Source organism: Fusarium phalaenopsidis (genome assembly GCF_050370095.1).
Source record: "Fusarium phalaenopsidis strain FUZ10S chromosome Unknown contig_32302, whole genome shotgun sequence".
Classification (NCBI taxonomy): Eukaryota; Fungi; Ascomycota; class Sordariomycetes; order Hypocreales; family Nectriaceae; genus Fusarium; species Fusarium phalaenopsidis.
This window is the reverse complement of record NW_028145405.1, coordinates 5,191,597-5,217,996: the sequence shown is the minus strand read 5'-3', so window position 1 is coordinate 5,217,996 and position 26,400 is coordinate 5,191,597. Positions and strand designations below refer to the sequence as shown.

General features: G+C 52.8%; 9 protein-coding genes across 9 annotated transcripts; 3 read left to right on the top strand and 6 right to left on the bottom strand.

Moving 5' to 3' along the window:
- Positions 1 to 187: 187 nt before the first annotated feature.
- LRP88_08970 (uncharacterized protein) lies at positions 188 to 1,663 on the bottom strand (the record flags this gene model as incomplete). Its single annotated transcript, XM_083245466.1, has 2 exons — positions 188 to 737; positions 789 to 1,663. 2 exons carry the CDS (start codon positions 1,661 to 1,663, stop codon positions 188 to 190), a joined length of 1,425 nt encoding a protein of 474 aa, XP_083099960.1.
- Positions 1,664 to 2,907: 1,244 nt separating this feature from the next.
- On the bottom strand, positions 2,908 to 3,180 carry LRP88_08969 (uncharacterized protein; the record flags this gene model as incomplete). The annotated part of the gene is made up of 1 exon (XM_083245465.1): positions 2,908 to 3,180. One exon carries the CDS (start codon positions 3,178 to 3,180, stop codon positions 2,908 to 2,910), a length of 273 nt encoding a protein of 90 aa, XP_083099959.1.
- Positions 3,181 to 6,420: 3,240 nt separating this feature from the next.
- LRP88_08968 (Zn(II)2Cys6 transcription factor domain-containing protein) lies at positions 6,421 to 8,121 on the top strand (the record flags this gene model as incomplete). Its single annotated transcript, XM_083245464.1, has 1 exon — positions 6,421 to 8,121. One exon carries the CDS (start codon positions 6,421 to 6,423, stop codon positions 8,119 to 8,121), a length of 1,701 nt encoding a protein of 566 aa, XP_083099958.1.
- A 354-nt stretch (positions 8,122 to 8,475) lies between these two features.
- LRP88_08967 (LITAF-like zinc ribbon domain-containing protein) lies at positions 8,476 to 9,205 on the bottom strand (the record flags this gene model as incomplete). The annotated part of the gene is made up of 3 exons (XM_083245463.1): positions 8,476 to 8,722; positions 8,777 to 9,037; positions 9,093 to 9,205. The coding sequence occupies 3 exons, from the start codon at positions 9,203 to 9,205 to the stop codon at positions 8,476 to 8,478; spliced, it is 621 nt and encodes a 206-aa protein (XP_083099957.1).
- A 2,169-nt stretch (positions 9,206 to 11,374) lies between these two features.
- Positions 11,375 to 12,250, top strand: LRP88_08966 (uncharacterized protein; the record flags this gene model as incomplete). The annotated part of the gene is made up of 4 exons (XM_083245462.1): positions 11,375 to 11,453; positions 11,502 to 11,548; positions 11,599 to 11,636; positions 11,689 to 12,250. The coding sequence occupies 4 exons, from the start codon at positions 11,375 to 11,377 to the stop codon at positions 12,248 to 12,250; spliced, it is 726 nt and encodes a 241-aa protein (XP_083099956.1).
- Positions 12,251 to 12,360: 110 nt separating this feature from the next.
- On the bottom strand, positions 12,361 to 14,054 carry LRP88_08965 (nucleic acid/nucleotide deaminase domain-containing protein; the record flags this gene model as incomplete). Its single annotated transcript, XM_083245461.1, has 4 exons — positions 12,361 to 13,319; positions 13,370 to 13,450; positions 13,501 to 13,995; positions 14,045 to 14,054. 4 exons carry the CDS (start codon positions 14,052 to 14,054, stop codon positions 12,361 to 12,363), a joined length of 1,545 nt encoding a protein of 514 aa, XP_083099955.1.
- Positions 14,055 to 14,836: 782 nt separating this feature from the next.
- Positions 14,837 to 15,634, top strand: LRP88_08964 (C2H2-type zinc finger protein; the record flags this gene model as incomplete). The annotated part of the gene is made up of 4 exons (XM_083245460.1): positions 14,837 to 14,987; positions 15,048 to 15,185; positions 15,252 to 15,345; positions 15,397 to 15,634. The coding sequence occupies 4 exons, from the start codon at positions 14,837 to 14,839 to the stop codon at positions 15,632 to 15,634; spliced, it is 621 nt and encodes a 206-aa protein (XP_083099954.1).
- Positions 15,635 to 16,278: 644 nt separating this feature from the next.
- Positions 16,279 to 17,685, bottom strand: LRP88_08963 (globin-like protein; the record flags this gene model as incomplete). The annotated part of the gene is made up of 1 exon (XM_083245459.1): positions 16,279 to 17,685. The coding sequence occupies one exon, from the start codon at positions 17,683 to 17,685 to the stop codon at positions 16,279 to 16,281; it is 1,407 nt and encodes a 468-aa protein (XP_083099953.1).
- Positions 17,686 to 24,306: 6,621 nt separating this feature from the next.
- On the bottom strand, positions 24,307 to 26,210 carry LRP88_08962 (Hsp90 cochaperone STI1; the record flags this gene model as incomplete). The annotated part of the gene is made up of 4 exons (XM_083245458.1): positions 24,307 to 24,459; positions 24,512 to 25,719; positions 25,772 to 26,070; positions 26,140 to 26,210. The coding sequence occupies 4 exons, from the start codon at positions 26,208 to 26,210 to the stop codon at positions 24,307 to 24,309; spliced, it is 1,731 nt and encodes a 576-aa protein (XP_083099952.1).
- Positions 26,211 to 26,400: the final 190 nt, after the last annotated feature.

Below are 26,400 nucleotides of genomic sequence, written 5' to 3'. Positions count from 1 at the left end.
TGATTGTTATGGTGAATCTTTGTTGTCGTTCCCTCTATCATCTGGTCTTGCAGGCACGGGTAGCATCCCATCAATATAGTCAAGATGAAAGGCCAAACGCACTCTTGTTCGTTCATAATTTAATCCAGTCATAATCCATTCATTATCAAACGTAGCATGGTCTATGCTTCTCTATCGTCAAACGCCGCTATGAGTCCTTCTTGCTCTGAGCGCCGCCATACAGCAGCCCCGTGGTGACGTTGCCAAACATCCACGCCAACCAGTCAATACCCAAGTTCACTCGCCCGTACCACGGCGCCTCACCCGTCACCTTGGGCATTCTGTCCGCCGCCTTGGTGAAGTAGTTGCTGGTCGCGCTGACGAGCAAATTCTTCGGCTTGCCCTCTCGGTCCTCCATCACGGGCATCACGCTCGTCGAACCCGTCTTCTCCATCTGCTTGATGACGCGAGTCACGATCTTGGCCATCAGGTCTGCGCCGGGAGTCCAGGATGTCGTCACGTAGCCCATCACGAACGCCATGTTGGGGAGAGACTCGATCATGCAGCCACGCCATGCGTACTGCGACCCGGGGTTGATGGGTTGACCGTCCACCAAGGGCTTCACGCCGCTAAAAAGCTGGAAGTACAGTCCCGTCGCAGTGATGATGATATCGGCTTCCAGCTTCTGACCAGACTTGAGCAGAATGCCGTCCTTAGTCACCGTCTCGATGACATCCGTCACGACCTGGCAGTTATCCCTGTGGAAAGCCTTGAAGAAGTCTCCCTCTGGACACATGCAGAGTCTTTGCTGGAACGGATTGTAGCTGGGATTGAAGTGGACATCAACGTCAACACTCTTGGGCAGAGCCTCCCTCATCGAGTCCATGACGACCTTCCGGGCCTTGTCTGGGAAGTTGAGCATCACCTGGGTGATGAAGAGCTCCCAAACCACATCTTTCCAGTAGATGAACCAATACGCCAGCACTGAAGGGAAGTAACGTCGCAAGAAGTCGTCGACGCCTGAGGTGGTGTGCCGGGACACGACAAAGGACGGGCTGCGCTGGAGCATGGTCACCATGCTCGCCTTCTCAGCGAGCGAAGGGACGACGGTGATGGCAGTTGCCCCTGATCCAATCACCACGATACGCTTGTTGGAATAGTCGAGATCCTCAGGCCACCATTGGGGGTGTACGACCTGTCCATCAAAGTCCTCGATGCCAGGGATGGTAGCCTCCATTGCCTTGTCGTACGCGTAGTATCCCACGCAGCTGATGACAAAGTTGGCAGCAAACACCTTGCGCTCGCCCTCAACATCAACCTCGACCCTCCACTGCTGCTCGTCGGTCCTCCACTCACACCCCACCATCTTGTGGCAGAAGCGGATCTTGTCCCTTAGGCCAGCAGCGTCGACAGCCTCCTCCAGATATTCAACAATCTCGCCAGCCTGGGCCATCTTGTGCCTATGCCTCCATTGATGCCACGAGAATCCGAACGAGGTCATGAACGAGTCGGATCGGAAACCGGGGTAGCGGAAGAAGCGCCATGTGCCGCCGACGGCCTCCTGGGCTTCGAGGATGGTGAAGGAGCGGTGGGGGAGCTGCTGGCGGAGGACGCGGCCGGTGTTGATGCCCGAGAGGCCGGCGCCCAGGACGAGGATGTCGTGGTGCTCAATTGGGTCGGCCATGGCGGGTGGTGAAGCTGGTTTGACGGTTGATGAAAAGACGTTGAGGCTCCAATTTTGGTGTTGGGGATGGACCCTGGATTTTCAGCTGCTACTTTTTCTGGTTCCTGAGCGGACCCACATTTCCTTATCAGGCCATGTTCCTCAGGCAGGCTTTCAGATATATTCTTGTGTTTAGTGACCTGAGACGAAATGTAACTTGCCTATCGGTAATCTGGTCTATCAATTGGCTTGTTGAGTCCTGTTAATGTTGAAACTCGCTTTGATTCAATGGCATTAAGACAAACCAAGAGACTTTCACATGCTCCACAGCCTGGTTGTAACTCTTCTGGAGACAAGGGTTAGCAAGGACAGAGATCTTGGCAAGGCGACTCATCAACGAACCTCGATAGTTTTTAACACGCAGAAATTGCCAGTATATGCAAAACAAGAAGTACCTATTCAGCATTGACTCTTCAACATCAAAGTCTAGCCGATCGAGATTGACTTTCACGGGCCGATCCGGCCCCTAAACTTGTCATTGGTGGGCCCCAGCTCATGGTGAGGGTGTCGTCGATCTTACTCCACTTGGAGATGGATTAAGGATCTGACAAGCCTAGTAAACAGGCAGGCTCAGCCAAGGGGTATAGCATGCTTACTTACTCTTGGATTGCCATGGGTTCAATCACTTTACCACTGGGTGCGACTTTGTACAAATTGAAAGCAGCCAGTAAAATAAAGAATACTGATTGCTCACGGATGCAGGTACAGTACCCGGACCCCTTGCGAACTCAAATGTTTGTCTACAGGCCACAAAGCGACAAAGGTAATCAACGGTAAGCAATTATAGTACACAGACAAAGGTAGCATTTGAACTTGTATGAATACGAATTGAAAAAAAAAAAAAAAAAACAGACCTAGAAACAAACACTGTATACCTTGCTTCACCCTCGCCATGTGAAGCTCTAATAGAGGGCCGTCCTATACCGAAACCTGGCCGAGTTCGAGTTCATGGAAGAACGTGATGAGGTCTTGAGCCATGCTGATCTCCTTGGTCAGTCTTTAGCATTCATCTAGAATAATAAAATCGATCCCCTTGAAGCTGACCTTGGAGCCTGGCTTCAGGGGCCTGCGAGTGATAGCTGGTAAGCAACAAAACAACACAAGGCAACAGTTTTCCAAGGCGCTTACGTCTTGATCCTCATATTTTCACCAGTTGTACCGTTCATCTTCCATTGAATTGAAATCTTGTTCTGGTCACTGATGAACTAGAGCAGCTCAAACGTATACTCCTTCCAGCCCTCCCTACACCGCTTCACATGGGTCACCACTCCATCCTTGCCCTCTATTCTCAAGGGCTCGCTGCCTTTTCCGGTAGGCATACGATCGGAAGAGAGGACTACATTGGGATCGAATGCCTTGTCGGCGAGTGAGTAGTCGCCGTGCCAGACGCCAAAGAAGTTCTCGATGATATGCTTTGAGTGCTCCTGGCCGAGCATCTCAGTGCGACAAGTGGATTCAGGAGCTGCTGCTGCCAACATGGTAGATGCCATAAGAACAAAAGATGTGAGGAAGATTGAAAGTTTCATCTTCATTAAACGGATGTCTTACGGCTAGTATAGGTGGCGAAATGATGCCGTGTTGGCCGAGGTAATGTCACTCCGAGTGCTTCATCTCAACTACCCATCTCCTCTGCAAAAGTTCTTCCTTCAAAGCTCCTTCGCAAGATCTTCATCAAGTCACTCCCAAGTTAGAAAAAATCGAAGCCGACGTGGATGAGTTCCCGATCACCTCGCAATCACACGAAATCCCTTGATCGACCCAGTGGCCGTTTGTACGACAGGGGGCCTTGCCTCCCTGCCTCCTCACCCGGGCCAGGTGGGTAACCACCTAAACTGGGTCCAGCATTTGGCAGGGTCAGGGGCCCATGCCAGACCGTGTTGGCGATCCTGCACCTGCTATACCCCTTTTAGTCGTTTAGACGCTCGAGGTCTTGATCACTTTGAATTTGGTAGAACCCGAGTGCCGGCTTGGCTTGATAGGAAGATGATCATGGGCTGTTGGGAGGGGGGAGGGTAGCCTGTTCGTCTAAAGGCTGTGCAGATAGAAAAGGTAAGCATAGATTCAGAGTTTACCAACGTTCTCCTGAGTTTATCTGTTGTTGGGTTGCACAAGTGCCTCCCAAGCATGCAGTAAACAGCCAGGCTGAAAGTTAATACGCTATAAGGTTGTATGTCTTCAAGTCTAGCTCGTGTATCAAACAACCCAGTACGCGTCTCGAAAGTCCCACAACGTTGAAGCGTGATGCCATTCCCGATGCTATTCAGAGATGGTCTTATCACCACAGCCTCAACCCTGGCTATCACATCGGCCAACTCCTTGAGGCAACTCATTTGCGAAATCATAAACCTCGGTGATGATACCCTTTTGCAAAGCTGTTTGAAGCACTCAATCATCATAGGTCTCGCCGATGACGACATGCAATCTCACTCACGTCAGCCGGCGAGGCTTAGAGGCTATATATGGGCTTCACGCCGTGACCATGAATCCTTTGCCGTGAAACCTTTGCTCCAACCTTCCAGACTCTTCCTATATAGTCTAAATCTCCGGCGGAAAGTTGCAGAAAGAGAAATTGACTGCCGGCCGCTGTCACATGTCAGCACTCTAGAATGCCGCCTCGTGGGCTGACAGGGACTCCTTAATACCACGATGGGAATCCTGCTGATAGGGCAGCATTGGCTACGCGAGCTGCGACAGGAATAGGATTTTACGGTTGTTGGTAGACAAAAGTCCTTTTGTGCAGCGGACAAGGGGTACCCGGAGCCTCGGGGGAACTGTCTCTTGGGGAGGCTGCATTTCGGGCTCAGAGCCGATGAACCGCACCCCCCCAAGTCCGGAGACGAGAGAGACTGGGTGTCTATCTTGCCCCATGGGGGTTTGCGGTTTGACGCCGGCACCCCTGAGGGGCGGGATGTGCAGATGAGCGGCATGTGTTGTCAAAGGTGAGTGGAGAGGGTGTCTGGTTGTTTCGAGTGTATTCTGTGAGACTCCGTGTCTTTTCTGCACCACGGTCTTCCACTCGATGCACGATAGGCTGACACTAACATTTGGTAGTTAGCATTCTTAGTTTCTGCGTGGTGCTGCCATTGGTACTCAGCAAGATTCAAGTAAACAATTCATACACACCTACGTCTTGTTCTCCTAGCCATGCTGTTGAAACTTTAACCATATCTCAGCCCGTTACCCGGTCGCTGGAAATTCGGAAAGGCTCCATACTGCAGCTGACAGGGGTGTTATGTATGGGTTCAGCCATGATTCCGCCTCTGGTCGCTATATCCGTGTATATCCTGATGTCAGGTCAGGGTGTTGTACCCGATCACCAACTTTGGAGCAGATGTGCCAGAGCTGTGGATCAGTTGCATCTGCGTCAAAGCCAGTCTATTGGCTAGGTTAAGATAGGTAGAATTGAATCAATGGCTATTTGTCGTTTGTTCGGTATGTTTCCAACACGCCCCTTGCAACTGTCGGTTAGCGAATCATGGAGACACGGAACTGGGCGGATTCCTGAGTCGACAGAGACAACATGAAGTGATGGCAATGCTTTTGACAGTCGAGCTAGCGCCGGAGGTTGCTCCCTTACAAGTAAACGGCCGTCCGCTCCACCAGATACGTGGGAAGAACTTTTGGTATGGCAAGGCTGGGATTGGGCAGAGTGCGAATTCCCATTTTATCATGGCAGACGGCCGAGAATAGCGGAAAGGGTCCGTATGTAGGCGTGGTGGATAGAATGCGTACCTACTTTGCATTAGTTAGTGTAATGTACGGATTAGGCAGTGGATAGGGGTGTATAAGGCTGGCTAGGGTGCGTGGCTAGACAGCCCAGCCCTACCGGTAGTAAAGTAGACTCGCACTCGGATTCGTCGACCGCAACTGTAGCCGATATATCTCGGGGGAGTGTGACTGCTTATCCTGGGCACTCCATGTTCTGATTCTGACCTGGGATCTACAGTTACGGGTCGCTTAGTTTGGGTATACGTCCGATCGCGGCATCATCGAGTTCCCCACAAGGCAGGGGCATTGGATGGGCGATTTCCTTTAGCAATTTCCATCAGCACAGCACAGGACAACAGGGCAGGAGCACCTGGCAGGGAAGGCAGGGAAGGCAGGGCTGAGTGGCGGAGCAAGCACAAGCACCAGCACAAGCACCAGCAGCAGCAAGACTCCGCCTTTTCATGCCCGCCTTTTCAACGATGCATCAGACTCAACAAGCGCCCTTCCTTGGATCTACCCATCGATCGCGTCTAATCGCCCCTTTCCAGCCCAGCCAGGTTCAGGGTTTCGGCCTCGGTCCAAATCTACGACCCTGCCTCCGAAACTTGCACTCTTCACTCCCCTCCCAAGCCCCACGATTCAACGGGGCCGTTTCTCACAGGCTAGTCTGACCAACAGCCAACAGCGCAGCACAACACGCACATCACGGAGCCCCGGGCCTGCAGGACACGCCGAGTCGCCGGCTCCTGGGCTGAAACGGCTCATCAGCCCGATAGGGCCTTGTCTGGTCTTGTCTGGGGCAATCTTGGATCCATGTAAAATGCCCGTGGCTGTCCTGTCGCTGGCTGGTATAAGTGTTGGTGGTCGCAAAATCGCTACTGCATCTGTCGGCAGCGACATTTCACCAAGACGAGACAAGGCAACACAACACGAGACAATCAATAGTAAATCTCCAACAAGCAAGCCCACCGTTACTATCCCGTCCCGCAAACACTAGCAAAGCAGCCACCATGGTCAACCTCGGCCCTTCCAAGGGCTGCCATACCTGCAAGCAGCGACGAGTCAAGTGCGACGAGGGCAAGCCTGCTTGCCAGCGATGCATCCGCATTGGCAGGGAATGCGGAGGCTATCAGACAAAGCCCGTCAAGCTCAAGTTCAAGGTCCAGACGACCGACACGCGTCAAAAGTCTCGAAAGAAGACGCCCACCTGCCGCGCCATCACCCCGAAGCCGGTGAGCTTGGTGTCGCAGGCGCTGGACCCCCCAGAGACAGACGTCGCCCTGGGCTTCTTCCTCACCAACTGGGCTGGCACGGGACGCAGCCTCAGCTCCGCCCGGGGTTTCTTTGAGGTCTTGGCTCCTGTGATCTCGTCGGAGCGGCCCACCTCGGCCGCCTACATGGCTGTCACGGCCGTTGCGACGAGGCTACATGGCATGTGGCGCAACAAGGACATCAATTTTGCCCAACCCCATCAGCCCTACGCCGATGCTTTGGCCCGCCTTCGTTTGGCCGTGAAAGACAAGGACGAGAGGAACTGCCAGGCGACCACTCTCGCCGCTCTCGTCCTGCAATTCTACGAGAACCTCTTTGCCGTGCACAGTCTCAACAAGGCGAGCCGCGTTCACCACGATGGTGCCGTGGCCCTGATGATGAGCCAGGAGCCTCGAGCTGCTGGGATGGCCATCGGCAACCATCTGCTCTGCTATGTCCTACATCTCGAGGTGTCGTATGCCCTGCGTACAAAGACGCGGTTCCCGGCTCATATACAATCCTGGGTCCTGCAGCACCCCTCCACCTCGCTCAACTCGAGCTCCACGCTTGACTTTATAGGCATCTCGATCGCGAATCTGCAATACAGCTTCCGCCACATGTTTTGCGGCAGCGACCCCGTTTCTACTTCCCACGTGGATATCGGTGCCCTGTGGTTCGACATTAAAGCCGCCGAAGCGCGTTTGCTTGGCTGGCTGGAGCATCTGCCAAGGCATTTCCACGCCCTGAGGCTTGATCAGGTGCAGGATGTCACTCCTCACATACCAACATACCTCGACGGTTGCGACGTCTACCCGTCGGTGCAAGTCGCAAGCATATCCAACACCTGGAGGGGCTACAGGCTCCTCCTGCTCAAGATGAAGCTGTCGATCCTCCAGCTGGTCCCGGACACGATACTCGACACGATGCTGCCCAAGGAGGAAGACTCGGACACACAGGTGGAGCTCATCTGTAACGCCGAGGACGAAGTGCAAAACATGGTCGACTCGATATGCAATAGCATCCCATTCTATCTTGGCAACCAGACGGTCCGGCCCACGGTGTTGGAGCTGACAAACTCGAAAATCATCCACCCGAGCTACCATAACCTCGAGCCCTGGGACGAGAGGTTCGTCAACTTTATGACGAGCGACAATTACATCACGGTTGAGGCGCACAGGGCTTCTGCGGTCGCATACGGGGCGTGGCATGCCATCAATACTCTGAGCAACGTCCTCGCACTCTGTGCTGAAGACCACGGCTCGTTTCTTGCTGAATCCCTGAGGCCAGGGCAGAAAGACTGGGTCCATGCCCAGTTTGTAAGAGCCAGCAGCCTGTTAAGTCTGGAGTCGAGCAAGGCATTCCAAGACATTGAAAAGATCCGGAAGCAGCTCCAAGAGGGCGACACGGATGTTTTGGTGGAGAGAGTGAGGGAGGGATTTAGAGTGAGCAGCGGGTGCTGATATGCATTTTACAAGGAGTCTTTGGTGATTTTCTGGGTACCTAGAAGGAGGGGAGTGGATATCTCGTCACGGACGGTTTTTGGTGTTTTGGCAAAAAGCATGAGCAGGAGTGCATCTGTTACTGGTGATTTAAATTTGAAGTTATTATACATAAAGATGAGATTCTTCACAGAAGCTGAAATGACTGTGCATTTTATATACAATCAAAAACGTGCAAACGAAAGATTGATTGCATGCCTGCCTGCCTGCCAGAAACCCTGAAAGTTGTAGAATATTAAAGTAATTTCAAGTAAACAAAGCCTAAGAAAACGTATATCTCGCTCTAACCTGATCAAAGCAGCAGCTCCAGGCTGTTTACCTGCCTGGAGGCGGTGTTCCCGGGCCCCAAGCCTGAGCTGGTGAATCTATAGCTGGATACCTCGATACCTCCCTCAAATGATCAGGAGTTCCCAGAGGCTTCATCTCGTGCGTTCCGTAGCGTCGGTACGCCACCTTGCGGTTGCAGTTTGTGCAGTAGTGGCTTATATGGCTGTTCCAGCCCATGGCGTATGGCGCAACGGCTCCGCCAATGGTTGTGATTCCTAGGGCGGTTGCTGTAATGCTAGCGAATCGTATTAGTCTCTGGCATGTCTCAAGTGCGAAATAAGGGTCTCACTGTGTTCGCATCGAGGGGTTTTTCTTGACTCGCGTTTCCACGCGGTGTCTGCAGAACGGGCAGTCTACAGTGTCTGACTGGTCTCCTAGGAGATGCAGCGGCGTCACTGTTGCTGTTGTTTCGTACAGTTGGGTCATGGGAGTTGGATCTGGATCTGGGTTTACTGGGATTGGGGCGTCATAGTATCCCGTGTCCTTGGCGATGTGGTCTTGTGTGACAACCTCGGGCAGACCGCCATCATCGAGGAAGGTATTCAAGACTCTGATATTCATATTAGCCCTGGCTGGAGTTTGTCTACTCCGCCTGTGTAACGTACCGTTGTGGTTGACGCTGCGCTTGAGACGGCTTCTCATCATAGCCAACCGCCGCAGCGTTGTACGGAGGTGGCGCACCGCCCGGCGACGAAACCCGCGTCTCCTTATCAGACATGGCGTGAACTGCGGCAAAGCAAGAATAGAAAGGTCTGCAGTAGTCTGATGGCACGCTAGAGAAGGGGGCAGTGTTCGCTTTGTATATCGTTCAAGGGAAAGAAAGCGAAGAGTTCAAGTGACCAAGGCAGAACCTAAAACCACATAAGCAGGAGCGCCTAAAAGCACCAATTGGAGTCAGCGCACAATACTCTTCTTCTATTCGTCGACTGGAGTTGATCTACGAGTTGGGGCTTACGCAGGTGTCAGGGATGTTTAAATGTAACCCTGCAAGTGCTCGCAACAGAATTTCCCACTTGGGTAAAAACTCCATTTATCTTTCGAGTACTACCGTGATTGTTGATCATAAAAGTCTTCAACTACATGCCATGATGGCTGGGCGCTATTCCGCGTGCCGTGGGTTCCGTTTGCGAGATGACTGAAGTAGCGGTCGCGCGTCGTTTTGTCGCTTTTGGCGGTAGGCTGAAAAAATGCGAGCTGCGGGGAGAAGAATGGGACTTTTGTTGAATTCCCTGGATTAGATCATGTTTTTGGAGAGTTTATGATGCGAATTGCGAATAGTGGCTGAAACAGGATTTGAATGAGTCAAAGGGGGGTGGGAAATAAGATCAAGTCAGTGTGTCTATAATGAGTCTTGAATCAGTGGCAAAGCCGGGAGCAAATGGTCATTGCCATTTAAGAGACAATAATCAAACTAAGTGTTTGTTTTCTTTATTCTTATTATACTGGTCAAGCATTTCCTGTACAAAATGGTTCAACCAGACGCCTTTTTAGTCATCACCTGCAAGACTATGATGATCCCTTTCCTTGATCCAAGGCTAGGGCTTTGTTCTCCCCATCTCACACTCTGATGGTCTCGTGGATTTCTCTTGGGCGGATGAGGTAACTCGATATCATCCGCATCTTCTACAACCAGCCGAGTGAGGCCATCCTTTGTCGTTGGCGGCGACGGCTAGCAACTTGTTGACAGACGGCGGTATTATCTTCAAATCCACGACCAGGATAGCCGATCACTTTCGTCTTTGCGATGGGCAATAGGCCAGAAATCGAGCAAGTTGGAGCTTGGATGCCTAGAGTTGGAGTTCATGTAGGTAAACCTAGCTTCTTTTTCATTCATGTCTAACTTGTCTTCTCAGGCCGCTCGCATCGTTGCTCCGAGAACCTATCGTGAATGGCAGCGCCTTAGCCATTGAATCGCCGAAAACCGAAGCGATACCTTTTCGACTCGATTTTACGATACGACGAAAGAAGGGGGGACGATGCGGACCAGTTCCTGGGGTCATTTCCTAAAAAAACAAAAAACTATCTGACGAGGATGAACTCCGGCGAGGTGAACATGGACCATACCAAGTCAACAAGTCCATCTTTGCAACTGAGGCAGCAGTTGCATTGAGAATTGATTTCACTTGTGCTTTTATAATGGCAATTTCACCCATCTACTGTCTATGAAGATGTATGTTTGCCATCTCTTTTCTGTTTCTAGGAGCCATGCTGACTTGTGCACTCAAGCTTTTGTCTGTCTCTAGTATACACTGAGGGACTGGGCAATTTCTAGTGCAAGAGACTGTTTAGGCCCGGCATCAGACATTTCGACCGAGCTGGCCTAGTCCGGTAACCCGTCACCGCCTTTTGATGAGTGTTCCATGATTGAGGAAGCCTCTAAGTTTCAATGCTCTCTTCTCAGCCGCGGGGAGTGAGTATCAGTGGCAGCAGCAAAGAAGACAATTACTACCTTTAAACTTGACACAACAAAACACCATGAGCCAGATCTTCAGGCCATCTCATATCTGCTCGAAAATGGTGATCTGAGACGAGCCGAGGTTAGGAGCTGGACAAGTCAGATCTAGTAGATAAACCACAAGTACAGAACCACACAGCTAGAACAAGCCGAGGCATTCATGATAATGATTCCATGTCTTGATAATTATTCCAAAGACGGTCAGTGGACCTTGATAGCTTGAGTATTATCGGCATGTAGTAATTGGTGGTTAATTGACAGAGACAATTTCGTTTAGTTTGATTGGTCGAAGCTGCCCCAGCAAAAGGGCGTTATGATGACACACCCCCACCTGCCCCTCTATGTGTCTTAAGCTCATGACCTGAGCTCCCCGCCATTCTACAACTTCTCTCTTTTTCTCATCGTTACCAACAATTGTTGTACACGGAAATCATGTCTTCTGATCAGACCGTCTTGTTCGACCTTCCCAGCAAGTCTCCTCGTGCTGCGTGGTCTTTGAACCCATGGAAGAGTGAGGCACCTCATTCCTTGTCCAGAGCGAAGTACTGACCCAGTGTAGCTCGCTTCCTCTTCAACTTCAAGGGCATCGACTACAAGACTGAATGGGTGAGATTGAACCTCAATTACAAGTCAATTGAGTTGTTAACCCTCAATAGCTTGAGTATCCAAACATCAAGCCCACCTTGGAGCCCCAGTGCGTTGCTGCCCGCCATGTCTGCTCACTAATTGACTGACCCCCGCAATAGCGTCTCGGCCAACGAGTCGACAGGAACATGGACCATTCCCACCGTCAAGTTCCCTGATGGAACTTATCTTATGGACTCGCGCAAGATTGTCGAGCGTGTGGAAAAGGAGCACCCTGAGCCTTCAATCCACCTCGACTCACCTACTCTAGCCAAGCTGGAGGAGATCATGCCCCGTATCATGGGACCTCTTCGACCCATCTACTTCACCACCGTCCCCGAGCGGTTGTTGAACGAAGAGAGCGTGCCATACTGGCATGAGACCCGGTCTAAGCTGGCCGGTATGCCGCTTGACCAGCTCAACAAGGAGAAGGGTGGCCAGGTTGCCTGGGACGCTGCCAAGCCCATCATCGCAGAGGTCGAGGCCCTACTCAAGGAGAACTCAGAGGGGCCCTTCTTCCTGGGCAAGACTCCCAGCTACGCCGACTTTGTCTGGGCCGGCTTCCTTATCTTTATGCAGCGCAACCAGGTCATTGATGATCTCTACAACGTCAGCGGTGACAGCCAGCTTCACAAGGACCTTTTGGAGGCGACTGCTCCCTGGCACAAGAGGAATGATCATTAAACAGCGACTTTATAGACGCGGAAGAACACTGATACACGAAACATGAGACATGAGAATACTGAACATAGCATATAAAATGAGACTTCTTTCCCTCCTCTCGCGGAGCAATGTCAGAAGAGACTGGTGCCCCCTTCCTCATCGTCATCTGATCCCGAATCTTCTGGGCTATCAGTCGTCGGCGAGTCATCCAAGTTGAGACCCCTCTCAAGCTGCTCTCCCAGCTCATCCACATCAGTCAAATCACGAGCTCCCACATCTGTCTGCGCATCAGTATGTCGCACCGACATGAGAGGATGCGTGCTGGAGTCATGCCTCTTTCCGGTCGACGCCTTGCTCTCCATTGTCTGGAAGGCATCGTCTCGCACCCTGTTCATCATCCAGTTAAAGATTTCTTGACGCCGTGCTTTACCCTCTGGTCCGTCATCTTCGTACAAGTCAGGAAACCTCCAGTTGACGTAGAGGTTCCCATGGCTGGACCTTGTCTTGATGCCGCCGTGCTGACCTGGTGTCTCGAAGTAGTAGTGGCACAACCTGCAGGCCCCCTTGCTACTCCCAATGTACTTCCAACCATGGAAGAAACTAAGTCCCAGCCTAGAAGCATTGGCTGCTACCCATTCAAGGACGAGTATCTCGGAGTGCACAAAGGGCTTGAAGCTGTCTCTTTGACACTGCTTCTGGATGCGATCATCAAGCTGCATCCGCTGCAGTTCTAGAGCAAACCCGCGATACCTCTCTCTCCTGGAATTGTCGTGCCCCATGCGACCGATGATGGCATCGGCGATCTCGCTCTTCCTGCCGAGGGGGTTGGGATCCGCCTTACTTGACGAGACGGGAATCACCTCGACCTCCTGGAATAGCTCCGGCCACTCCTTTTCCGCGTCGATGAGGTCCTGCACCACGGCTTGATAGTTTCGAAGCCGGGAGAGGTTGTGCCTCAGCTCGGACCAGCACTCGAAGCTTCTCCCGTCTTGGATGCGTCCTCTCAGGGCACGTCCGTCAACGAAAGCCTTGGTTTGGGGGGTTAGGAAGACGTCGAGAGCTTGCAGGAAGCGGTTGTACGATGGGAGGTCTAGAAGCTTTAGGTCAGAATAGATCCAACGACGGCTGTTGTACACTTACACTCGCTTTCGTCTAGCCCCTTGAACGCAATGTCCGCGATGGCGTCACCCAAAACCTCGAGGCCGGCTCCAACCGCGGTAGCTGTTGCGGCCTGTTAGCTCTCCGCTGTCCCAGGATGCCACTCAACTCACCGATTTGGTCTGTTTGGCGCTCGCAGTGCTCTAGGCACTCCCCCAACTGCCCCTTGAAGCTCTTGAGATAAATATCCAACCTCGGCATATTAAACGCCAAGATCATCTCCAAGACAGCCTTCCTGACTGGCTCCCGAGCAGCCTCCTCAAGCTGATGAAAGCCAGACAGGATGGCCAAAAGCTCAGTCACAAACTTTTGAGTATTTACCAGATCCAGGCCGCACACCTGGTTGCACCCAAAAACGTAGACGAACCTGTCCTCGTGCTCAAGGACAGCAAACGAGGTAACGGTCTTTCCGCCCCTGGTGCTGTCGCAGACGCCGGCGAGCTTGTGGACAAACCGGTGGAACCTCTGCTCCTCTGTTTGCGGCCTGGCTGGGGTCTCGGGGATGCCGAGAGAGCCTTCCTCGTGAGTGATGTCTGTGAGTGCCTTGAAGAGCACGATGGGCTCGTAGAAGCGGCGCTTCTGCTTGGGCTTGAAGAGGACCAGGGCGTCTAAATGCTGTCAGTTGTGATTCGACAGTGAATAGAATCCAATTCGTACTTGATGTCATTGTGGTAAACAGGTATCTTGTCAATAGATTGGCAAAACGGTGTTGGTAACTCGTGTAAGTGACTTGTTTGACTTGATCGTAGGGCTCAAACACCACGAACACAACACTCCCCTTTATACAAACCCAACAATGACGCAAAATCACCAATTCCTGGTACCCTCTTTCAACACCCTGGCCTTCCATCACCACCCGCCTCGCCCAAGCCTCACTAATGCTGGAGGCCGACCTGGGAGGCCCATCACACCATGCGGGGTGTGGCAGGCCCCCTACATCAGACCTCGTTGCCTTATTTCTCTATCGCAGGCTCTTTATCCTTTTCCAATTGGGCCTTTGTCATCTTCTTCTATCGCTTCCGCCTTTCTTCTACTCAGCCTCTTCCAAAACTGGACCAACACTTGGCCTGCCTTTTGGGCCGCCCGGCCGCCCGTCAGGCAGCGAGGCGAGCTGCTGCATGAGAGAGAGTACCCGCTCTCGTGTACATTGGAATAGACCGGTCTTTGTTTTCTGTCTAGTTCATGCATCGCATGTTGGTATCTCGACAGTTGCGACGACAACATGGCGATGCACTTTGAAACAGGAAACGAGAGTGGCCGGCCTCCAAAGAGGCAACTTGTGTGGAATAGAATGAAAGAATATAAATTCGGTGGTTTATGACGAAAGTGATGTGAATGAATCTTGTTCAACAGATACAACGGCATCTACTCACTCAATTGACTCCTTACTCAAAGATCCATTCATCTATACTCTCAATAACATCTCAAAAGCATACAACGTCGTCTATCATGTCGCCAAAAGGAAAAGGTCACCGCTCTCACAAGCACAAGAAGTCTAGCAGCTCCAGCCAACCCCAGGACGATGAGATACCCATCGACCCCAACCTGATGGACCCCTCGTATACCGTATACACCCAAGACTACACCCAAGCTGGCCCAAGTAAGTCAGAAACACTCTCTGAAACATATGAAACCTCCGACTTAAACCTTACCCACCCAGGCAACTATGCACAATGGCAGCAGCAGCCGGCAACGGTCAACCCCAACGACCTCTTGCTCAACCAGGGTTCCAGCTCCTCCTCCGCGGCCCAGCAGGGCTATTATGCCGCGGATCCCGCTTACCAAGATGCCAATTATGGTACGTTTTTTTCCCGCTCTACCTCTGATTGGATTCGAAACGTAGACGAGCTGAACCGGGAGTTAGACGAGCAGGCAGGCTCCTCATCAGCCGCTGCGGCACAACAAGACTACCAATGCGAAGAATGCGGGCGCCTCTGCCGCGATCGTCGAGACTACAAGTAAGAGTTGAATCACTCTACGTCAAGTTTCCTACTGACTTGAGCTCATAGAAAGCACATCAAGACTCATGAGAGGCCCATCAGGTGCGAGGCAGACGAGAATTGCAATGAGACAAAGGCAGAGCAGAGGGACATGAACCGCCACTACATCAGCGCCCATAAAGAGTATGCGGCCTGGATGGGCCTTCTTACTGAGCCCTTCGCGTGCGACTATCCAGACTGTGGTCAGACATTTACCCGGCACGACAATCTGCTAAAGCACTGGAACAAGTACCACATCGAGAAGTGATGGGAGGCAAAGACCCCAGGATATCCATGAGCTCAGGCGTTATTCCTTCTAGAGCTGTTTATTCCTTTTAAGGCTTGTTTTTCATTTCCCTCCCATCTCCTGATTTCACAATTACACCTTGACAAGCCTCCCCTGCCTTGGGCGATAATCGGGCAAAGACGGAGGATTCCTTTATTCCCTGCCAGCGAGCTTTTCATTCATATTCCCTGTTAATACGTGGCATCTGACTTTTTTAACGAGATGAGAGAAAAGATTGTTTAGGTTCAAGGATGTTTGTTGATATTGGTCTGTTATCTTCCACCTCCCTTGTTCTCTTCTGGTATTACACGTAAAAATCTCTGTTAATTCCCATTTTGTTTTCAACCACCTCCCTTCCAAATGCCATTTGCCTCTCTAGCTTTTATACCCGCTCATTTCGTTTGATGCCAAGTCATTCAATCCCCTAAATCCGTGAAAAGAAGTATATAAAGAATATATGTGAAAGAGGACAAAAGAAATGCAGAATCGTCCAAGAAGGGAATCCGTCCGAAAATTGGTACAAAATGAAAAAGAGAATGCGCCGGATCCGTAAACGCCCGTCAACTCCAGAACCCCGGTGCCCGACCAGAATCACATTGCAATATTATTAGCAAGCATTAGCTGGCCTATGCCGCAGAGAAGGGACACTGGCCGGAGCTGGCGCCGGAGCTGGGGCATCTCCGTTCCGTGGTGCTGTTGATGGATGGGGCCGAGCTGGGGGCGGCGCTGTAACCAGCGGGGCAGCCTCCGCTGGTGCTGGAGATGATGCTCAGGGTGTCGACCTTGAACTCCATGTCACCGGTGCTGAACAGCTCAAAGTGCATGCGGGACGAGTCGACCTGCTTGGACTTGAGGTACTCGGCCATCTCAAGCATGAACTGCTCGGGGCCGCAGATGTAGTACTCGGTGGCACCGTGGCACAGGTAGAGGTCATCGCGGTCAACCTTGGCCAGATCGACGCGGAAGTCGTGGTCGTAAGTGACGCCGTAGACATCAGACTCGGCGAGGTGAGTCTTGAAGATGTTGGAGCGGAAGTTGGGTCGGTTGCGGGCGATACGGCGGACCTGGTCATAGAAGGGCACCGAGCGGCGGGAGCCGTGGATCCAGGAGACGGGACGGTGAGGCTGACGCTCAGAAACGGTGTTGAGAATGGACATCATGGGGGTGACACCAACGCCAGCGGAGATGAGAACGATGGGGACGTTGGAAGTGTTGGCCATGTCAAGGTAGAACTCGCCGGCAGGGTGGGTGAGCTCGACAATGTCACCCTCATCCTTCATGTCAATGAGGAGGTTGGAGACGACACCGGGGTTGAGGGCACCGCCGCCGAGATATCGGCCATTGCGAGTCATGTGGAGGCCCTCATCCCGCTTAACGGTGACGCGGTAGTAGTCAGGACGGGGAGCATCGCTCAGAGAGTACTGGCGACACTGGAGGTAGCCCTTCTCGGCGATGCTGACCTGGACAGAGACGTACTGGCCGGGCTGGAAGGGAGGAAGACGCTTGCCGTCAACGGGGACGAGGTAGAAGGAGTAGATGTCGTCAGACTCCTCAACCTTCTTCTCGATGCGGAACTTGCGGTAGCCCTGCCACTTGCCAAAGTCGCGGTACAGCTGAGCCTCGCGGCCGATGAGCATCTTGGCAAGCATCCAATAGGCCTTGGTCCAGGCCTCCCTCACCTGGGGGGTCATGGCGGGGCCGAGGACCTCTGCGAAAGCGGCGATGAGATACTTTTCGACGATGGCGTAGTGCTCGGGCTTGATGCCGAGGGAGCAGTGCTTGTGGCACATGCGCTCCATCTTGGGGATGAGCTCGGTGATGTGGTTGATGTTGTTGGCGTAGCTGAGGATGACGGCGGTAAGGGCTCGGGGCTGGCGGCCGTTGGCCTGGTTGACTGTGTTGAAGTAGTCGTTAAGCTCGGGATGGTCACGAAGCATGTTGCGGTAGAAGATGGTGGTGATGCGCTCGCCGTGGTCGGTGAGGGCGGGGATGGTGCCCCGGATGAGCCTGGTCTGCTGGTAGGACAGAGCCATTGTGAAGGTTGATATGAAGGGAGGAGGAGGATACTGTTAAACAGTAGGTCGTCTCGAGACAGCAAGTCGACTGTCTTGAGGAGGGCTGTAGATGGTTGATGTATTCGTTGATGAACTAGGTTCAAGAAGTAATGTTGACACTGCTCAATGATAGATGGATGGAATGTGATGAGCAAGCTTAAAAAGAAGGAAGAAGCTTTTTGGCTCGAGGCAGGCAGACGAGAAGATACTGAGGTTCAGAATCGGATTCCAAGAAGCGTCCTCCCCCAGATATTTTATCCTCGATGGGCTCGCTCCTCCATGCCTCTTTTCCCTGCTCCCACGCCCCTCCAGGCTGTGACATACGCCCATCCAAGCAGAGATTGTCGACAAAGAAAAGAAGAGGGAAAAGAAAGGTGAAAAACCGACTTCTCCACAAGCCGACGATTCCTCGTGGCTTGTGCTGGCGAACGCCCCGTCAAGGGGAGGGCGTGTTGGCAGAGAACATAGTCCAAGATCCCTAACCTCCAAGAAGTCGTACGATAGCATGCAGGGGATCCTTTGCTTTTTGGCGGCGGCGGAGTGCTCCTCGAGCTAGAGAGAAAAAAAAAGCTAGAAGGGCTTGTTCGTTAGCTAGGCCAAGGTTCAAACTGGGGAAGGTTATGGGGCCAAGCTGGACCCGGGCTTTGCCTTGGAGTCCAGCCCCGGCTGTTGAGGTGTGGAACATGACTTGGAGGAGCTCTTCTATACGGAACGCTTGATTCCGTCATGATGGGCTTTTTAGTGAGGCTCGAGAACCACCATATTCCTAGGTCGACGAAACTCTCTCTCGGTCTCTTTTCCGTAGAGCTGAAGAGGGGTGAAGGGAAACCTGGGGGGGCGTGTGGCGAACGCCATGGGATTAGATCGGAGGGATCATGGGAGTTGCCTCGTGGGACCCAAACGTGCCAACCTCGTGCCTGTGGAGGTTAGATGTGGCTCTCTGCTCTCATCAATCTCTCTGCTCCCACGAGGACGACGGTGGGCGCATGGCACGGCATGGCATGGCATGGCACAGCTTGATTGAGCTGGGCTGGGGAGTTGAGATGTGACGGCCTCACGAACCGATCAAGGTCCAGACTCGAGATGCTGTCCGCCACGGGGCAGGGCCTGAGCAGATCGGGGTAAACCGTTCCTCTGTGAGATGGCTCACGAACGAGAAATCCCGAACCCGTGGTTGGGAATAGTATGATGCATCCATCGGCGGAGTCCATCTCGTTCATGGCATGGCAGTTTTGGTCGGTAATGTGATGGATACCGTACGTACCGTACCGTGTTCCCTCGAGATGAACCCGCTGGGAATAGGCCGGCTTTCTTGATCAAGAGCTCAGAGACACCCTTGCTCGTGCCATTTCCCTGTCTCCCACATTCCCATATCCGTCGGTAGCTCGCTTCGGTACCTAGAACCTAGGGCAGAAGCGTGCCTCGGCAAGCCAGGAACCAGGAACGACAGAGCCCAGACGCCGCCTCCACTCAAGTCTGAGTTAGCCTTGCGAATGAGGTCCACGCCATTGCCAACTGAGAGAAGCCTCACGCGACGCTGGCCTTTGCAGTCTGGGAAGAGGAGAGGGTGGATTGTGTAGATGTAACGTTCAATGAAAGTCTATTAGACGAGGATGGGATCAATCAACGGTCGAGCTCGCCCTCCGAATTCCAACACAGGAGGAAGGTTGGAACGACAGCCAAAGGTTATGGAAGGTACCGAGTGCTCCGTACCTGCCTGAAGATTCAGCAGGCAGGTACGTACTTCTTCACTCAGGCTGCCCGCCAAAAGAAAACATAAACGTCTCATCCAACCTAGACCCTGCTGAGACGCCTCCCCGTCAAAGAAAAAAGGAATCAAATCTGCAAGAGACCGAGAACGAGAGAGACATGCACCGTCCCTCATGCTTCCAGAAAGACGAGAGCCAACCCAAACCAACCCAAACCCAAACTGTTCGGCTGCCGACCGACCCCGTCCCCGTGCCCGGCCGGAGGGACCCAGGCCACCCCCAGGCTCTCCGTCGACCCCCGAACCATGCTCCCACGCATCCGGCCAACGCCGCCGTCGCCGCCTTGGAGAGTTCCGAGGCCTTTCAATTGATCGGTATGGACACGGCAACTGTATAGCGCACTCGAAGCGCTCACTAGACAAGGCTGATGAAGTATTGATTCGCCTCTTGCCGTCACACACGCAGCTGTCAATCGAGGACTTGGTCCTCCGCCTGGTCTGTCCGCTCCGTTCCCACGATTGGTGACACGGCAGATCTGCACCGGCCTCTCTCTACTCCAAGCGTCTGTCTCTTACTTTACAATTCTCCGGCGTACATGTGCCCATCTGCGCACTGGCCCTTCAAACCCAACTGGCGGTAAGAACCCATGGGTATGACAAGTCAAGGACCGCTGTCGCTGTCGGCCAAAGTCGGAGGGCCTCTGGGCTGTTTTGTCGACAATGCCCTGCCTTGCTCAGCCGCCTATTCCTCAACAAGACCATGCTTCCATTTTTTTTTGTGCTTTTTCCTCTCCTCCTCCTCGGCCCAGGGGCTTGTTGCATCTCCGTCTCCAAATGGTAAGAAGCCGCGGCAGCTTTGCTTTTTAGTCGCCTCATGGAAAGCTCCATTGCCCAACCAGACGTCCTCCAGGGCTGTTGAAACAGGCCACAAGCCACCGCCGCGGCCCTGGCCGTCGTACTCATGCATGTGACGCATGCATTTGTCTGTCTGTTTGCTCTGCACTTGATACACTCCATATTTGAGGTTATCCAGACTGTCCCTGGCTGGGCCTGCAGGATGGATACCTTCTGACTGCTCCCGTGGTGGAAACTTGATCGTCTCCATCGCCAGAAAAGCAGTAATCCATACTCAGCCTGCCCGATTCGTCCATGTCAAGACCTGCCCTTCCCTGTTCCTGTCAGGAGCACCTTTAAGATCCTTTCAGATAGCCGGACATCAAGCGAAGCGTAACATCATCTACCCCGTTGGCGGCAAAAGGGGACGGGAACGAACATGTTGGTGTCGGCGGCTAACCATAGATCTCGCCAATTCCTCCAACTTGGACGCTTCTCGCGGGAAGAGTGCATATTAGTGCCGCGCGATATCCATGCCATGGCTTGTGAGGCACATGGCAACTGCATCAGATTCAAGCCTCGCCGTCTGCTCGAATACCACCTGGCATGACGTACCTGCATCCGAGTGCGTCTTGCATCTCTGCCGCCTCTACTGCAGACCTCCCCCCAAACCAACATAGCCGACTCGTCTCCAGTAATGCAGAGGCCGGCTCAATCCTTGAGCGCTGAGATTTGAGATTTACATGTTGACGGCATCGCAATGTCGGCTATGAGATGAAATACGGATATCCTGTCGCCCGTGTGCGGAATACATTCCCAGATCGCTGCCCTCTCAGTTGGCTGTCAGACCCCATTGTCCTTGGACAAGGGGCAGTTGACCAAGCTAACGACCAACGTTGACATTCCCGCAGTGGACTAAAAACTCTTCAGGCTTTTAAAACAACCCAGGGACAAGCTCCAATAGCCGCGTATTTTTGCTTGGCGTGCTGGGAATCCGAGTCAAGAAAGTCAAGGGTTCCGTTCCGTTCTACCCCACGGCTCCAACACCGTTACGGAACCGTTGGGCGCGTCCTCATATTAAGCGGCTGGCATTTTGCATCTTTTACCATGTAACCCCCAGAGACACACAGGCGGTTTATCACTCACCCGGCAGTCTGTTCGGGTAGTGGTAATGGTTGTGGGATTGCCCGCACCGGATGAGACGCAACACGCAGAGCTCGCGGGGGCAAAGAGGAACTTTGACCTCTCACTTTTCATCAATCACGATCCAAGGTATCGGTGCCTGAGATAGCTGTGCGTACAAACGGACATCATCTGGCATAGAGAGCCAGGGGCGAGCGAGATGGCCCCCCTGACTCGGTGTCCCACCTCCGTCTTTGGCTACATATCGGCGAGCAGAGGTTGCCAAGACTTAGATTGCGGCATATCCAGTCGCCTGTACTCCGAATTCCACTTTCAGACCTTGAAGAAGGACAGGACAGGACCTACCGGCAGGCGACGGAGAGCATGGGGTGGCGTCGACGGCGGCGTCCGGGGTTGGTAGCCCTGTTCCGAGAAAGAAGACCCCTGCCGTCTAGGTCAACAACTCTGCAGCCACCGGGGGTGAGAGGAGAGCCTCATGGACAAACGGGCCTCCAATATGACGACAACGGCAAAGGCAAGAGAAGAGAGATGAGAAAGTGAATTGGTGGCTTAATGTTATTACTCGCTGACTGCAACAGGAGGGAAATCCTCTTGGACGCACCTCAGGGCCCAATGTCAAATCAGATACGAGCAGAGTCATGTCAATGGCAACACCACACAGCTATTGTTTCCTTTTGCCGATAGTCGGTGCTGCAGTCATGATACCACGCTTTCTTTTTTGTTTGTGACGAGTCGAAATCGCCGTTTTCCCCATGAATTTGGGCTACCGGCCGTCTCTATCTGCATCAAATCTCACAATCACGGTTACATTCGCCTGCTCAAAACAGCACAAATCAATAGCCCCCGGTGATAATCAATGCACACTTTTGAGCCCCATGTTGTCGGGTACCCTTGCCTTCGGGCCGGGTCTCTGACAACCTACCATTGGCAGATGCATTGACCATGGCGAAACTGAAGAGAGTAAAAGAGTTAATGTGTCACAATGACTTTCTTTTGCTTCTTATTCGCAGCGAGTCTTTGACTTTTGAGGAGTCTTCGGCATAGGATCTCGCCTCTTGCAGTCAGCCGGACAGAAGATGCAAGGACCAGGCACAACTGATTGTCCACTCAATGGATACGAATACAGCATTTGCTTGTCATGCACAAGTTATTCTCAGCCAATCCATTCATTGTCAAACAGTCTTGCGTCCAAATCAGTCGAGAGCTGCCTTGAAAGAAGAAAAGCAGAGAGAAAAAAGGACTAGCCCACCGCCACCACTCGGCCGCGGGTCGGCTACCTAGTCGCCGGACCGACGACATCGTCATCCACACCCTCTCTATCCACCTCGTGGGCAAACAACATCATCGAGATGAAGTAGGAAAAAAAAAATGACATGAAAAAGAAATCATTATGGGGTTTGAGGGTTGACGGGTGGCTTGTTTCGGAAGGTGGAGGAAGATTGTGGATGTTTTTTGAAAAGCAATCAAGACTTGATTGGGAAGTGAGGGTCTCTCTTTGACCCTCTAAAGTCATCATAGTGAAGCATCACCAACATCAATCACATCTCGGTTTCTACGGTGAAAATGATGAAACTAAAGGTAATCAGACTAAAACTTGTTGGTCGTTTCTGATACCCCTGACAAACTTTTATCCTGACTCGTTTAGCCTCTTTTTGTCCCATATTCAAGACAAATTTCTTGGAGTGTTGCCGAGCCGAAAAGTCTTGGCTTCTTTACCATTTCTTTTTTTTGATGCTTTCTTCTCCGTTCCGCGCCTCTATCATGCAAGACGGTTTTTTTTTCTCTCTCATGCAGGCTAACAATCTTCAACGTCGCACCATTTCCGAGCGCCGTTTTTGCTCATCCTTTCTTTTTACAGCGTATAATACACCCCCAGTTTTTCTTTTTGTCACCGTCGTGGGTCCATCTCAGTTTTCGTCATGCTTCTCGTCTCGCATCTGACGATATCTCTCTTTTCGTCACTTTCTCTCTCATACAATATACTTTGCTAGTGCGATTTTTGTTGTTTTTTCTCTTACCCCCCCCCCCCTCTTCTTTGATGCCCATCGTGATCAAACGTGTCTCCCACGTTTTTACTCCTCTTGCCGACCAAACCCCCCTGCATCACCCTCGTGCCCTCCACGTGTCGTTCCCCCTCCCCCAGGTTTGATTAACTTTTTGTTTCTTGTTTTTTTTTTTCTTCAGGAGTCATTTTGTTGTTGTTGGCCAGCCCATAAGCACTTATGGCGTTGGTCGTTGACTTGGTCGTTAACGGCGGTGGCCGGCGCGGCGCTCGGGAGAGGCTTCGGCCGGCCCGTCGTCTGCGCTCGGCGTCTTGCTCTGCCCTCGGAATTTCTTCTGGCACTCTCAGATCATAACCACGCGACAACTGGAGACACTAACCACTAGCAGAGTTTTAGACGCAGTCTACAGCACACGCTCGTCATTTCCGTAGGGCTTCTCATCTCACTTCCCGTCGGGCGGAGAACGCATGTTCGTAAAAAGCCATGTGGCCGGCTGATGGAGATGGAATGGTTCGTTCCAGGCCCTCGACTCCAAACCCAACCACCCAATCTGTTCCCTCGAGAATGAAAATGTCATTTTTCACCTGTCATCTCACCTCACCTCACATGGTAACACCAGCAAACTACGTATTCAAAGTTGGCTTAAACGAGTCTCATTTCTCATTCATTAGCAACCGTTCCGAATGCCAACTCCGTATTATGTTATGCACACGCCAAGCTTATCCATCCTTCCCATCCATCCTGTCATGTCATGTCTGTTTGCAAGTTTCGACAAACTCCGTAATCACGCATGCTTCCTGGTCCGCTTCCCTCGTGGTCAAGACTCTGGGGAAGATTTGCTCTCTCCCGCGGAAAAAGCAAGCTTCCCCAGTGTCACCAATCATCATCGTCACCCCTGATCCCTTCCTTCATTTACCGTCCAACGCGAATAACACCCGCTGCAATCAACTTCTGAATCTTAGACCGCACACCAGGGTTTCTCATGTGCTCCTGGAGTGCTGCAGGATCAGACTGAGCCTGTTGCAGAATCGACTGCATCACGGGGTCTTGCATGATGCCCATGATCTAGATACGTCAGTACTCATTTCACTCATCTCTCGTCAGGGGTAAGTCTTACATCGGGATCCTTCATCAGACGCTCACGGGTCTGCTCCTCAGTCTCGTTGTCGCGGGCAGAGTACATGGCTGAGAACGCCTTCTGCTGCTGCTGCTCAATCTCTCGAGCATTGGCACCAGCGTGGTGCTCCTGGTCGACCTGCTGGGCCTCACCGCAGGCATCCACACACTCCGAGTACTTGCGCATGCCAAAGTAGGCCTGGGCCTTGCGGATGTAAGCCCGGATAAACTTGGGATCCTTCTTGATGGCAGCATCGCAGTCCTCGAGGGCGCTGGGGAACTCAAAGAGCTTGATGAAAGCCGCAGCTCGATTGCTGTAGCCACGGGGGTCCTCGGGAGCTCGCTTCACCATCTCGGTATAGGCAGCAACGGCACCGGGGAAGTCCATCTCCTTGAACTTCTTGTTACCCTCCTCACGAGCCTCCTCGGCCTTGGCGGGGTCGATGTAGGCCACGCGGTTGGCCTCGACCTTGGCCCGTTCGGCAGCTCGGAGCTTGTTCAGGACATCGGGAGTTCGGTGCTCCGTCAGTGATCGGTTGTAGTTCTCCACGGCAAGCTCCAGATCACCCTTGCGGTCGTAGGCCGTACCGATACGAGCATAACTCTTGGCGATGAGCTTGAAGTCGGCGTAAATCTCACGGCCCTCCTCGATAGCCTTGGTGCAGGTCTCGATACACTTGTCGTAGTCTCCCTTCTCAAAGTAGGCAGCTCCAAGGTTGTTGAGGTAGGTGATGTCCTTGTAGAGCTCCCAAGCCTTGCTGTAGTGCGCAATAGCCTCGTCAAAGTTGCGCTTCTTATAGTTCTCAGTTCCGAGGGCCTTCTCCTTGTCGGCCTCCTCCTTAGCCTTCTTCTTCTCCAGAGCCTCCTCGTCCAGCTCGGGCTCGGGCTCAGGCTCAGGGGCCTTCTTGGGCTCGGGCTGCTTAGGGGCGGGTGGCGCATCAGGCATAGGTGAGTCCTGCTGGTTGGGGTCGACCTCGCGCTCGCTCATCTGCAGATCAACACCCATCAACACGCCCATAACGGTCAACAATCGGGGGTCGCTGAAGATCTCGGATGCATTCTCGGGGTTGTTCTTGATCGACTGCAGCTTAGCCATGAAGGCGGGGTCGGCAAGGAAGCCGCTGGTCTTGGGGTTCGAGGCCAGCTTCTGGATCATGTTGGGGTCGTTAAACATCTGACCGAGTCCTCCGCTGGGGTCCTGGGGGCCGCCTGTAATCTGTCAGTTCTCGAATCTGGGGTTCGAACAAGGATTACCACGTACCGACTTCAGCCTCCATAGCCTTCTTGACCGAGGCCAGACCATTCTTGAGCTGAGCATTGTTGGCATCATGCTTCAGACCCTCCTCATAGGCATCGTTGGCAGCCAGCAGATCGCCCTGTCCGTGCAGAGCAGCGCCCTTGCGGCCCCAACCCTTGGCCCAGTCGGGCTTGATCTCGGTGGTCTTCTCGGCGTCTTTCAGCGCATTGTCCCAGTCCTTCTTGGAAGCGTAGGCGGCAGATCGGTTGCTGTAGAGGATGTGGTTGTCGGGCTGAATGGCAATAGCCTCGGTGAACTTGGCGCTATCAAATCATGGTCAGCTCTTTTTTCCCATGGATGTCTCGGAGGGACCTTGTTGGTTGGTAACCTACACAGCCTCGTCAAAGTTCTTCTCGGCGATTGCCTTGTTGCCCAGAGCCTTGAGCTCGTCCGCGGAAGCCATTTCTTGGGTGTTTGTCTTCAGAATCTGAGGAGCACGAGTTCAGATGAGGGAGCAGCCAAGTAGAGTCTGCAGTATTTGAGGGTCCAAGTTATGAGGAGATGTGGTCGTCGCCCCAGGCGATCTAAGTTGGGTCGTGGTGGGGAAAGAAGAGGGCCAGAGCTGACTTCTAGCTCATTCGATGCTTGACCCC